The sequence below is a fragment of the Adiantum capillus-veneris genome, chromosome 27 (genome assembly GCF_014529385.1).
Source record: "Adiantum capillus-veneris isolate H3 chromosome 27, ASM1452938v2, whole genome shotgun sequence".
In the NCBI taxonomy this organism is placed as follows: domain Eukaryota; kingdom Viridiplantae; phylum Streptophyta; class Polypodiopsida; order Polypodiales; family Pteridaceae; genus Adiantum; species Adiantum capillus-veneris.
This window is the reverse complement of record NC_140957.1, coordinates 104072220-104086072: the sequence shown is the minus strand read 5'-3', so window position 1 is coordinate 104086072 and position 13853 is coordinate 104072220. Positions and strand designations below refer to the sequence as shown.

General features: G+C 41.7%; 1 protein-coding gene across 1 annotated transcript in view; it reads left to right on the top strand.

The window, feature by feature from the left end:
* Positions 1 to 13853, top strand: part of LOC147422484 (dynein-1-beta heavy chain, flagellar inner arm I1 complex-like) — a 345996-nt gene that overhangs the window by 285919 nt on the left and 46224 nt on the right. The window contains exons 45-58 of the mRNA XM_086503137.1: positions 494 to 703; positions 790 to 933; positions 1173 to 1355; positions 2038 to 2264; positions 2356 to 2568; positions 3240 to 3462; positions 3755 to 4060; positions 4142 to 4246; positions 4642 to 4757; positions 5683 to 5788; positions 6614 to 6814; positions 6927 to 7100; positions 7185 to 7250; positions 7332 to 7466. Of these exons, the coding sequence (XP_086359263.1) occupies positions 494 to 703; positions 790 to 933; positions 1173 to 1355; positions 2038 to 2264; positions 2356 to 2568; positions 3240 to 3462; positions 3755 to 4060; positions 4142 to 4246; positions 4642 to 4757; positions 5683 to 5788; positions 6614 to 6814; positions 6927 to 7100; positions 7185 to 7250; positions 7332 to 7466 (2409 nt within the window). The remainder of the gene's footprint in view (positions 1 to 493; positions 704 to 789; positions 934 to 1172; positions 1356 to 2037; positions 2265 to 2355; positions 2569 to 3239; positions 3463 to 3754; positions 4061 to 4141; positions 4247 to 4641; positions 4758 to 5682; positions 5789 to 6613; positions 6815 to 6926; positions 7101 to 7184; positions 7251 to 7331; positions 7467 to 13853) is intronic.

Here is a 13853-nt window from a genome sequence, read left to right as displayed (position 1 = left end):
GGAATAGCCAGACGCTCTTTAAAAGAACTCAAAAGTACATATGAGCACCATCGAAAATTTTCTCCCACATTGGTACGCATTGAAGAGATCTAAGCAGACACAGGCATAGGCATTCTATAACCTATTGAATGGGAGTGCAACAGAATTATTTAAGAGCCATTTGGGCACCAGTAAAACATTTACAATTGGGCTCCCACATTGGTACATCTAGAGAATATCTAGACACACACAGGCAAAGGCATTCTATAATTCACTGAATGAGAATGCAACAAAAAGGTTTAACACCCATTGAATCTGATTCTATTTTATTTGAAGCCATAAAGATGGTTTTATGGTCTCATAAAATCATATCCATTAGCCATTGAATGCAGATGCTACAAAAAGGTTTTTAAACCCATTTAATCTGATTCTAAATATTTGAAGTCACGAAGATAATTTTTGGAGCTTTCTAAGCCACACAAATGACTAAGCTTGAGATAAACTACTCTCACAGGAATTTCTGGATCAGAAACTTAAGGACTTATTCAATACAGAATGGAAGAGCCTGTTTAGAGATGGTGAGCTTTCAGTTTTTACATCCTGCATGCAGCCGGGAACAGAGGGTGTATATGAGCCCATACCAAGTTTCAAAGAACTTAAGGATGCACTAGAAGAAAATCTGAAAGAGCTGCAATCTCAACCAGGAGTATTGTCAATGGACTTGGTATACATTTTGCAAATTTGTTCTCTTTAGAAATGCTCCAAATTTCCAAACAGCCAACCATCTCATGCACACAATATGCCAAACAGGTGTTGTTTCGTGATGCCATGGAGCATGTTTGCCGGATACACAGAGTTCTCATTCAGCCGAGGGGGAACCTTCTTTTGGTTGGTGTAGGTGGTAGCGGGCGTAAAAGTTTGACTCGATTGGCTGCCTTTGTAGCAGATATGAAGGTCAGTTCTCTTTTATATTCAGTGAATCAGTGACAGCCATTTCTCTCTCATGCTTGCTAAAAGCCTTTTCATCGTTATGAATTCAACATAAATGCATACCGAATTCAGGATAAATTCTAAAATTCAAGATAAATTCATAGGCTTATACTGATTAGCAAGGCATTCACCACACTTCTTGCTCTACAAGATGAGTCACAAATTGTTGGGTAGTCTCATAGTGAATTTTTGTTGATGCTCAGGTCTTTACAGTGAATGTTACCAAAAATTATGGGCCGGGCCAATTTCATGATGATCTTAAAGCACTATATCAGCAAGCAGGCATTGGGGAGAACAGACCTCCAGTGGTTTTTCTGTTTGATGATACACAAATCGTAGTCGAGACATTCCTTGAGGACATAAATAACATAATGAGCACTGGAGAGGTAACTCCTTTAGTTAAGCTCTACTATTAAAGGTAGCCATGCCTGATTCTTGTTCAAAGTTGTATCGCTTCACTCTTGAAATAAATTTATTAGCAATGCTCGAGCCTCCATTAGACCCCCTCTGTACCGTGTATTGATCAATCTCTCTACACCGAAGCAATCCTAGAATAAACAAATACTCCTATCCGATCTAAGGAACTTGCATTCTATATTGTCAACACCAATTCAATGCATGATAAGCCTTGGTGAATTGCTAAAGTTTAGACCTCACACTAAAACATACATTCCGGTTCCTTTGCTCAAATTTTTCAGTAACCGAAACCAATTCACATATTTTCATCTCAAATTTGATAATAAAGAGTTTCAACATCTTGTTGCAATACGTTAACAGCCGTGTCCTGAAGCCAAAGATTTGTCTGTCTTTTAATAATGGTGACCTTGGACACTAATACTATCAGAATTTATAACAAAGACTACTAAAATTAAAGATTAAAGATTAAGGAATAGATCTTTAAAATTTAATTAATATATATCAAAGGTTTGTTCGTCTTTATATTAACGACGACCTTGGACAGTAATACTAAAATGCTGCCAAAGAAGATTTTTCTATCTCCATAGCCAAACTGAACTTAACTACTGCTGACTATTGATCTGCTATGATGATGCTCATTTCCAACAACAGGTGCCAAATCTGTTCACAAAAGATGACCTCCAATCTATATTCGACCAGTGCCGAGCAGCTGCGAAGAAGGCTAATGCCGGAGAAACAGATGATGAACTGTATTCCTTCTTCTTGGAAAAGGCGAGAGAAAATCTACATGTAGTGTTGTGTCTGAGCCCTGTGCAAGAGTCATTCCACAGAAGGCTGCAGATGTTTCCTGGTCTTGTTAATTGTACTACAATTGATTGGTAAGATCATTTTGCAATTTTAATTCATATAATGTCAAAATCATATAAAACCCTATAACAGTTTATCATACTTACAATACCCCATGTATAGGTTCTTGGATTGGCCTCAAGATGCCCTTCATGAAGTAGCAGTAAAGCTGATGGCTGAGGAGAAGACCTTGGCTACCTCTGAATTGAAATCCAAAATTTGTAAAATTTTTGTCACTATCCACAAGTCCGTATCTACTATGTCATCGAAGATGCTGGCACAACTTAGGAGACATAACTATGTGACGCCTACAAGTTACCTCGACTTTGCAAAAGGGTACCTAGCATGTTCTCAGCAATAATGGCATACATACTGACAAAGCTCTTGATATTTCCATGCTTTTATATAAAGAATGGAAAATTACCACAGTAACCTTGAAATTTGCGGAAATTTCCAAAATGCACCTCAATTTTAAATTTCTTTTAAATCCTAAAATACCCTTGTATCAATTTGGGATCGATTGCGCATAGTTTGGCATGCTTTATTCTTTTTAGTTAAATCCATCCATACGTGTATAAGGACAAAGATTTTCACCAATGGGCTCACAGATAGTGGCATTTCTAATCCATTGTTTCTTCTGGAGAGCCCCAGCACCATCAAAACATAGTTCTATCATCTTGTATTGAGGAAAAACCAAAGAGTTGCAAAAATAATGACCTTCTAAATGATGCAAGGTTGCCAACAGGGTATTTTGGTAATTTTGGAAAATTGGACGGGCATTTTGAAAAAAATTGGCAAAATTTGCCAAATAAGAGGGGCATTTTGGGAATTTCTGAAATTTGAGGGATATTTTGCCTATCCCACGAACTTGGAACCAGCATCAAAACGGGCTGTAAAAATGCACTGTTTTTCCACATAGCTTTCCAGCTCTTGGTATGTGCATGCTTTTCAAAAGGAAATAGCCAGCCTTGAAAAGCGCTGTAAACATGCATTGTTTTGCTTTACAGGTACCGGAAACTGTTGACGGAGAAGAAACAACAGCTTGAGGATAGTGCTTCGAAACTGAAGGGCGGTCTCAACACACTCAATGAAACCCGTGAGCAAGTAGCAAAAATGCAAGTTGTATGTCAACAGAAAAAGGATGTTGTAGCTGTGGCTAAGCGAGAATGTGAGGAGATCTTAGTGGAGATAGTTCAAGAAAAGCGAGTCATCGATGAGCAGGAGAGACAGGCAAGTTTCCTTGAGACCGATTTCATTATCAGCCAATTAAAAAAAAAGGTGAAAAATCACAATGGCATGCACAGGGGCCTTCATAAGTTTATAGAAAAAGAAAAACAAATGCCAACTATCTCTCACACTGGCCTACATATGCATAAGATAATGCTTAGTCAATGCTCCTCTTAGAAAAAGTAGGAAAGAAAAAGGTTTGTAATCATTAACTTGCCACATGGCATTTAGTTGACAAGCTTTATCCAACAGTCAGCAACTACCTTATGTCAAAATTTTCTTTTTTGGCCTGCAGGTTAACGAAGAAGCTGCCAAGATTGAGCAAGAAGCAAAGGCCTGCAATGCTATAGCTTACGACTGTCAACAAGATCTTGACAAGGCCTTGCCTGCATTGAACGCGGCTGAGGAAGCGCTTAATGTGCTGACAAAGAAAGATTTAAGTGAGGTTAAGGCTTACGCTAAACCACCAGCATTAGTCGAGTTGACATTAGGAGCAGTTATGACTGTTCTCCGAAGGCCCCCTACTTGGGAAGAAGCAAAGAAAGCACTGGCAGATGCTTCTTTTCTAACCAACCTTTTGAGATATGATAAGGATTTACTGGTATGCAAGCATTCTTAGAGGAGCTTTGCAGTTGAAGGAAGAACAAAATAAGGACTGCTTTTTTTTGTCTTTTGATTGCAGGTAGATTCTGTTCTTAAAAAGATCAACAAGTTCACAACTGACCCTGAATTTACTCCAGAAGCTGTTGGTAAAGTCTCTGGGGCAGCACGTGGTCTTTGTCTATGGGTAATTAGACCTAGCCTGTGCTTTGTTACTATCGTTGTTTATGTTCTTCCACAGAAACATGGATGAAACAAAGGAACTACTCCCTATAACTTCTCAATATACTAACCATCATGGAAAGCTTTCTTCATAAGGATGAGCAAATTGGATTTCTCAGGAAACTAACCATCATGAGCATATAATAGCAAATTGATGAAGGGGGAGCCTCGGTCCTCAGTACCCCAGTCCGGGTTTGCTTGAGGACCATCTTAGACGCTCTTTGACAGACTTTAGGATTTGTTGGGAGCTCAGTCTCTTCTACAACCGTGCGAAAGTCGCTCCTAGTAAATTTGATTTCTCAGAAAACTAATCATCACAGAAAGGTTTCTTCATGAAAATGTGATGTGTTTGCAACATAGGTGCGTGCAATGGAAGCATATGGTTATATAAACAAAGAGGTAGCACCCAAGAAGGCAAAGCTTAAAGCGGCTCAAGATACACTTCAGAAAAAAGAAGCTGCACTACAAGAGGCCAGGCATGATCTCCACATACTCTTTGCATTTACTCGCCAAATTTCAGAGCTGTAATGGCATGGAGGATTGTTTATGAATTAACTGTGAAAGAAGTGACAAAAAAGTCAAATGTGATTTAGAGTCTGGAATTGACACAAGAACTTGATGGTAATAGATTTGTTTGAAGGTAATGTGGGGCGTAATTGTTCTGCATGCGGTCGATGATGGATCCTGTGTTAGGCCATGCTACTATCACTCCTCCTCCTTTCAAGTTTTGGCTATTTCAGTTTTTGAAGGGGAGCATTGTGGAGGTACCACGTGACGAGCCATTAATCCCATATGTAATATGGGGAGCACATGTGGCAAAGTATATATGATTGTGAAGGTCATATGGGTATCTCAAGAGAGGAGCCCCCTCTTGAGGAGCTTGCCCCACCCTTGGCTATGGCGGTCCATCGTGTGGTCAGCATCAGAAGTAAGGTCAATGGTCTAGACTAGGGACTCTTGTCCACAACAATCCCCATATGTTGACACTCGACTGTGAAGACTACGAGCACTGTAGCTGGGCTACACTGGAGCTGAAGGTACCATAGGAGCACGCCTTTGCCCTCAAACGACTCAGTTTTCACAGCATGCTACCACTTTGGGGGTGAGGTGTTGATAAGAACACCAACTGCATCAGGAGCATTTGCACATATTGACTCGTTCTAAGTTCTTTTGCATGGCACTTAGTTAAATCACTTTTATCCTTAAACTACTCACAAAACACTATCCTATTGAATTCTGAACATAAATTTTGAGGCTTGTGACAGCATCACAATGAAAGCTTTTCTCTTAGAAAGCATTCTTCGCAGTTTCCACGGATGATCTTTAAAGCTAACTTGTGTGCTAATAATTTGCTTCCGGTAAAAACTTTCTCATTATTTCATTGGAACTTCCCTGAACCAGAAATAAGTTGGAAGAAGTTAGAAAAAAGGTCCAAACTCTCAAAGACAAGTATGACCGTTCTTTGGCTTCAAAAGAAGCTCTTCAAAAAGAATCGGATGATTTGGAGGTGTATATTTCTTCCCTGTTTCAGGAATTTTTTGCTAATGCATTGCAAATCAGTGATACGACTTTGCATAATAAAAAGATTTCTCGTTAATGGAGGGACTTGGAAACGATTACATCTAATATTTATCCAAACCAATCTCACAATTTCACAGTCGCTTCTGTCCTCCACAATGCCTCTTCCATATACCAAACAGCAAAGCAACAAACAGGACATTAATCCTTTGCAATGAATGACTGGTTAAGGGTCTGAGGGCTCAGTGACAAGTACACTAAACCTTGTAGCTCTTGCTTGTAAACTTGCATGTTTTGAGTAAATAATTGGGTGTAAACAATCGTGAGAAGCGAAACCTTCAGAAATTAAGATGACAAGAATGATACATAGAGGAACAAGTTACTACGACATAGGGTCAAGTCTGCTTGGATAGTTCATGTGCCTCCATGTGAAAGTTATCCTGTTTAAGTTTCTCAACCAGGCCTTGAGATCGCTTCTAAGTGCTGTTGAACCCATACAAATTTTCATCACCCCCTAAGCCCAAAGGGTGTGGGGGATGTTGAAGAAGGCTCTCGAGGCAAAATCAATGCTCTGACTTCTTGTGAACACCTTTGATTCTATTCATGTGTCCTTTACAAATAATAGATCCAAGTTTTCCCTTTAACCATTAATTCTTGCTCGACATGATAATTTGATGGCTATAAAACCCAAAATTGCAGCATTCAGTTTTACACACTTCACCAATGACAGCTTTCTCCTCATACATACTGCCATGCCCATGCACCGACTGACAACATTTCTGAGACTTTTTCATAAAAATTTGCATTATCTCAGTTGAAATTGCAAAGAGCTGAGAAATTGATTTTGGGGCTGGCTGGAGAGAAAAGTCGTTGGGAAGTATCCATCACGACATTCCAAGAGGAGATTAAACATCTTCCTGGAGATTGTCTTGTGGCAGCAGCGTGTCTTTCATATGCTGGGCCATTCGCATCGGAATATCGTGAAGATCTGATAAAAGGAATTTGGGTTCCAGAGGTCTGCAGCTTGCCCTTGGTCCAATGATTGCTTGGTTTTCTGATAGAAGTTTCATAGACAAAATGCTGGACACTTAGTTTGCTTTAAATACAAGCGGCCACTTCATTTGCAGGTGTTGAAAGCTGAAATACCCTCGTCACCAGGCTTTGGATTCTCCACGTTTCTTGCTAACGCAGGTGACGTGAGAGACTGGAATCTTCAAGGTTTGCCCGCTGACTCATTTTCGACGGAAAATGGAGTTCTGGTTACCAGAAGCAATCGGTGGCCTCTCATGATTGACCCACAGGTTGATTGACACTCTATCATCATTATCATCACGTGAAATCATACTTTGGAATTGATCATGATAGATAAACCGTTATATAAACAGGAGCAGGCCAAAAAATGGGTCAAAAACATGGAAGCAAATAATGACCTTGTTGTGGTTGATTTACAGGTTAGCTACAGTTTTAAAATAGACGTATTTTGATTTTTTATAATGGAGCTAACTCGGCTGGAACCACCTCTCTTTTTGTAGACGGAAGGGTTGATGCGGAAGATGGAAGACTGCATACAGCTTGGCACTCCAGTCCTCTTGGTTGATGTTCTTGAGCAGATAGATCCCTCACTTGACCCAGTTCTTGCCAAAGCATTTATTACAAGAGGCAGTAGAGTAAGAGCTCTGACCTGCCTTCTTTCCACTTTCTCAATTATTACCCAAAAAAGATCTCAAAAGTAATTGCCTAGTAATTAAACTAAAACAGATTTAGCAACAACAGGACATGCAAGAGCATGGCTGGCCAATTCCACTTTTCAAAGGGCATGGCCAAAAAAACTAAGCGCCAGCGCAACTGATAGGACTTGACCTCAGACAAGCAGCTCGAAATAGAGAGCCTCTTCCATTTGGATAGCAGGTGTTAGTTGTGAGCAAGGGGCACGCTATGGTGTTATTCCTCAGTGTGAGCCCTCTGGCTGGCCACCTAGCAAAACCAAGGTCCCAATGTTACATAGGCCTTAGATGCTGAACCTTTGCAGTCCTCTCTCATTATTCGCAGTCCTCTCTCATTATTCCATCGACCTTGCATCCATCGGACACAAAGAGATGCAACTCAAGAAGACAGAAAGCAAAAGGCCCTGTTCGTGTTTATTGGTCTTCTTATCCAACACACTAAGTCATAATGGATTTATGCCCAAGCTTGTCTCATAGGCTGTCTTAGGTAGCGTTCAGACTGCCGGGCTGATGACTTTGGGCAGGGTCGTTCACCCTCCAGGCATGATGTGGTTAGAGCAACGAGGAAAACTTAGATATCCGGACCTACCAGGCAGCAGGCAGGCTCATAACCCTAGAACAAAAGCTTGTTGGCCCACTTTCAGGGCCAAGTGCGGAGAAGCCTTCGACCCATGACATACAAAGGCACAAGGGGTCTTGCCTCAAGGCCAAAGCTTAATTGATGATGGGAGTAATTCAATTTTTTCACTTTAAATCGTCCATGCTCAATGTGTACGAAATGCGCATGGAAAAGGGCAAAGACTGTGCACTCTTCTGTGCAGTCTAAATCAGCCCTTAAAGAGCGCGCCGTCTGAACCAGGCCTTACCATTCAAATGCGAGAATAAAATTTATTTTTGTATGTATTTTTTTCCCGTCGATAATTCTATTTCTATAATCCCTACACAGAATTTGCATGTCTTCGGAAAATGGTTTTGAAGTAATTTGGTCTTTTTGAAAATTGTTCTAAAATGCTGTTCATACAGGTCTACCTTAAGCTTGGAGACAAAGAAATAGACTACAATCCAAACTTCAAATTGTACATAACAACAAAACTTGCAAATCCCCATTTTTCTCCAGAAATATCAGTAAAGACGACCATCATTAACTTTGCAGTAAAAGAACAGAGTCTCCAAGCACAACTTTTGACACTTGTTGTTCAGAAGGAAAGGCCTGACTTGGACAAGGAAAGAAATGAACTTATCGTCCAGGTGAACTACCATCATTCATTTCATGGGCCTGGTTTAAAACTCCTAGTATACCAGCAAGTAATGGTCAGATTCTGGATTGGAACTGTAAGTTGTAATAAAGACATCTAGAATTTTTTTCTTAAGACTAAGAATTTCGAATCTTGAGCAATATGCTGTATCGAAGAAACAAACATAGTGCCAACCTAATGCAAATAAATACAATTAGTTGTGTAGAAAGAAAGCTTTGAATGAGACCTACAATAAAGGGGAATGTGCATACCTAGATGACTCTAGGGTAAGCCGAGATTCACCCTTAAAGGAAATTGCATGGTATAGACTCATGGTAGTCACCCACAAGACAAAATAACAATCAGCTTTATCATGCATAGTATTGAATAAATACTACATCCCCACTAACATTGCCAGTGCGTCACAGTGGGTGTAGAACTAGGTACCAATATATGCTCCCATATTCCCACACACTTTTTTTTTTTGTAAATTTGTTTTGATTAATTTACGTATGGGAAACCTCAAGGCGAGGAAAACCCACCAAAAAGATCATATACAAAGGGAAGAACACTGAAGTGCTCTGCGATACAAAAGCGCTAAAAGCAAACATAGATGAGTTGTAAGATTTGGGACATATCAAAGGCAAAATGTAACGAATGCCTCGGCGAAAACTTGAACGATGGAAAAGGATTTGCATCATGCTGGTGAAACATGCGGAGATTGCCACTGTGCCACAAGGACCATAGCGACCAAAATCTGACCCATACGAAGAAAATGGCAAATCGTTGGAGGGAATTCGGAAGAATGCCAAAAAACCAAAATCGTTTGTGGAAGACCGCTGAGGAAAATAAAAGCAGAAACACGGCGAAGGAAGGCCTTGGTGCAGCGACACTCCCAAAGCAGATGTCTCAGTCTCATCAACAGCGGAGCAACCGACGCAACGAGAGGAGCTAATACGATGCGCCGCAAGAAGTGTTCCAACTGGAAGAACTCCCAGCAAACAACGCCAAAGAAACAAACGCTCTTTAAGAGGCAAGCGAGACTTCCAGATTGCAGTAAGAGCCTGCCTCCACCATTGATCGGATTTGTGTAAATCCCAGAGCACATTACAATGATCAGATGATCAGCCAGCCAAGAGTCCTGCATGAGAGAAGCATAGATATGGCGAGCAAAAATCGCATCCAAAGAAGAGTCCTATAAATTCCAATCCTGCATACGGCATCCACCGGCCAGCAACGGAATAGGGAAAAAAACATCCAACATATGCCGAAGCAAGCTCCAAAAATGATGATAATGTAGGCCCAACCCAAAGCGTGCTACCGCTTGAGAAAAGGTAAGGAAATTCCCAAATGAATCCACCGTGCATATGCCACGACCAGAGAGGAAGTAGGCTTGACAAGGCGACTGATCAACGAGGGTAAAAGAAAACGCCCTACTCCAATGAATGCTTTCCAAACGCAACGAATTCCCATCTGCTTGCTGCCTGCCATGCCAAGAGAGATGATCCGTAACAACTTTCCAAGCAGAGAGCAATCCAGAGGTGATCAAGCAGCCAGGAATATTACCGACTATCTTGCCAAACACAGTCTCCCAAAGGGAAGTCTGCCCATGATCAAAGGCAGGAGTGGCAACATGTCGACATAGATCAGCAACCATAACTGTCCATGGCTGAGACTGCAGTGCAAGAGTAGGCAATAACATAGCCTTCCTTGCCAATGCATGGCGACGAGGGTCCAAAATAATCAGCCAGCCAAGACGCTTTGGAGTGCAACTTTTCTCCATTGCTAACAAACGGAGGCCTTTCTTATGAGAACTGGTGTGCCACAAGTGAGATACAATAGTAGACATAAGCAATGAGAGGCGAGAGCGAGGCCAGTGCAACAACGGCAAGTAAAACTGAATATATGCCATCATGATACTTTGCACTATACGAAGTCGAACATGCAGCGGCATGTAGACAATTTCCAATAGTGCAATTTGGCATTCAATCGTTGCATGACCCAATCGATTTGTTGCATATTTGTAACCTACCAATCGATAGGATATCCTAAATGCCTAACCACCACATGCGGATCAAGAATCTCGCCAGGCCACAAAAAATGATGCCAGTCACAAACAACAAGAGGCAAGAGTTTAGATTTCTGAAAGTTAACCTTAAGGCCTCCTGCCAAGCCAGATGTATCTACTGTCTGCATAATTTCACGCACATCATCTTGGTTGTTACGAGGCATGAACAACGAATCATCAGCATAGGCCTATCCTACGAAGTCTTTCCCATAGGGTAACTTCAGCCCATGAAGACGACAAAGCGAAGTCAAGTGATCCAAATACAATAAGAGAGGGTGAGTGGCAATGGCATATAACAAGGCGCTAAGTGGGCAACCCTGCCTGACAGAGCATCCAAGAGGCCAAGGTTCTGCCAGCTCTCCATCAAGGAGGCCTGAACATGTACTGCGAGCATACAAGAAGTAAACGGTATTGACCATCTTTGGGCCAAAGCCAAGGGCCCACATGGTAGCAGCAATGAAATCCCATTAAACCGTATCGAAAGCCTTTTCAATGTCTACTTGCATTACGAGAACATCCTGCTGGGTATATTTGGCATATTCCATTCCAATTAATATATTAGCCAGATTATCCAAAATCTGGCGACGAGGAATAAACTCATATTGCACGGAATGGATACCAGCCATAACAGGTTCCTTGATACGATTCACAATAATCTTAGCCAAGATTTTATAGATCACTAGCATAAGAGAAATTGGCCGTCAATGCGAGAACTGCTCACAAAGTACTTGTTTAGGCAGCAACTTCAATAAACCCTCTTTCCAAGACATTGGCAAATCTTGTTTCATCCACGCAGCATTCATCATATAAAGTAAAGGTTCTTTCAAAGGCTCCCAAAAAGAGAGAAAAATTTCCACGGTGAGCCAATCCCAACGAGGCGAATGCCATCTTCTGAGAGCAAGCAAAGTTGAGTGCAATTCATTCTCTGTAAAAGCCGCCTCCATGGCCAAAGCATCCTGAGGCAAGACAATTGAATGCACTGTAGATAACAAAAGTTGTCATGCATGAATAACTGCGGCAAATGCCACGGAGGAAGCGGCCAAAACAGTCCTAACATGGGACACCATGGCATCTGCAAGCTCACTCTTGAAGCTATCCAAGCTCCTGGTCGAGACATAACCCGCTTAATAATTTGAGAGGCCCTTGAGTGATGCAAGTGCTTAAAAAATTGCTTTGAGGCACATCCCTTATCTACAAACGCTCGATGACGAGCACAAGTTTGCCATTTATCCAATTTTCGTTGGTCATTATGCAACAGACACACCCAGGCTTGACAAAGGGCCGTGGATTCAGTTTCCAACAACAAACGTGTATCAGCTAAGAGTTGGAGCTATTGATACATATGCTTGGGATCCTCAAGAGCACCACATAATTGAAACATGTAATGCTTGCCATACTCCTGAATTACACTCTGCACACGCACAACAAAGTGAACCCAAGCAACATCAAGATCAAGATGCATTTGGGCAACCAAAGGGGGAATAACCTCATAGATCATCTCACGAAATGCCTCGTGCGAAAGATATGCATTGTTGATGTGCAACAGACACTTCTTAGAAAGAGGCTGATCATAATGTAGTTGCCCAAAGCACAGCAACATCACAACAGGAGCATGATCAGATAAAAGCAAAGAACGGTCTATGTTCATTTCGCACACAAACTCATCAAATTGTTGCATGCCAAGGACATACCACCGATCTAATCTTGCACAATATGCAGAAAAAACATTATGTTGAAATGTATACCCCGAAACATCAGGATACAAGAGGGTCCACTGGTCCAACATCCGTGTACATGCCACAAGATATGTCCTAGCTTGCAATTCTATGCTTAACATGTGAGAATGTCCTTTGGTGTTATCAGATGAAGCCGGCGCATCGGAAAGCCATGGATAAGAAGATATCTCATGCCACAAAATAGCTCGCTGTCCCCCAAATTCATAAATCTGACCATTTATCGTGCATTGGACCACCATCCAACGACCTGCTGGATCATTATACGCCAGAACTGGCTGCAACTCATGCCTAACCATAACGAGAACACCCTTCAAGCCCAACGAACTAGCATATGCTATCCAGTATCTCGCAAAATACGAGCATTTCCACGTATAATCATGTTAATTATACTCTTGCAAAACCACAATGTCTGCCTTACATGTATGTACATAGTGTCAGGTTAGTCTCCAGTTATCAGGGTTACATAACCTACGCACATTATATGAAATGCATTTTACACAACTATGCATTCAAGAGATATGTACAAAGGCAAAATAAGGAAGGGATTAAGTTGACGTGCCATAAGCACATCAACATCAACAGCCCGCGACTCAACCACAGTATTCTACATGCTTGTCTCAAAGGCAACTAAGCTCTCAGATGCTTAAAAAGTCCCATGAACCACTGCATGCCTGTAAGAGTGCACCATCTTGAAGGGGATCGGGGAGCACCAAAGACAGAGAGTGAGAGAGAGAGAGAGAAGGAGACACACACGATGTGGGTGGGGAGACTCAAAGAGTGAGCAGCCCCCTATACACTTATGCTATGTATAAGGTATACAAGTCAGTGGGCGCCCAGACTCTGGGCGACCGGGCAAGGCACAGGCGCCTATACCCCAACAACCTCCCACTTAAAGGCGATTGTGCCTTTAAGCAAGAGAACCTAGTCTAAAGACTACAAAAGGCGAGAGAAAACCGCTCTCAACCGATGCCCACTGGCTGGCTGTGATCGTGTGCATCCGGCTGTCCTGCTCCCGTGTAAGTCCATACACCACCAAACGTACCGCACACGTACTGCAAGTATGTATGCAATACCTGCATATGTCCCTCGTGCACTATGTCATCATCAGTCAACAAACGACTGACAACCCCAACTACAAATGCTCCCACTACAGCTGCGATATCCGGTCTCAAGATCATCATCTCATACATGAGACCACCGAATGCCGATGCAATGCTAGCGGGCCCTGCTAGCTCTACGAAGCATGCATCAACATATATATCCCTGGCAATAGGCATCTCTGACTGACAAG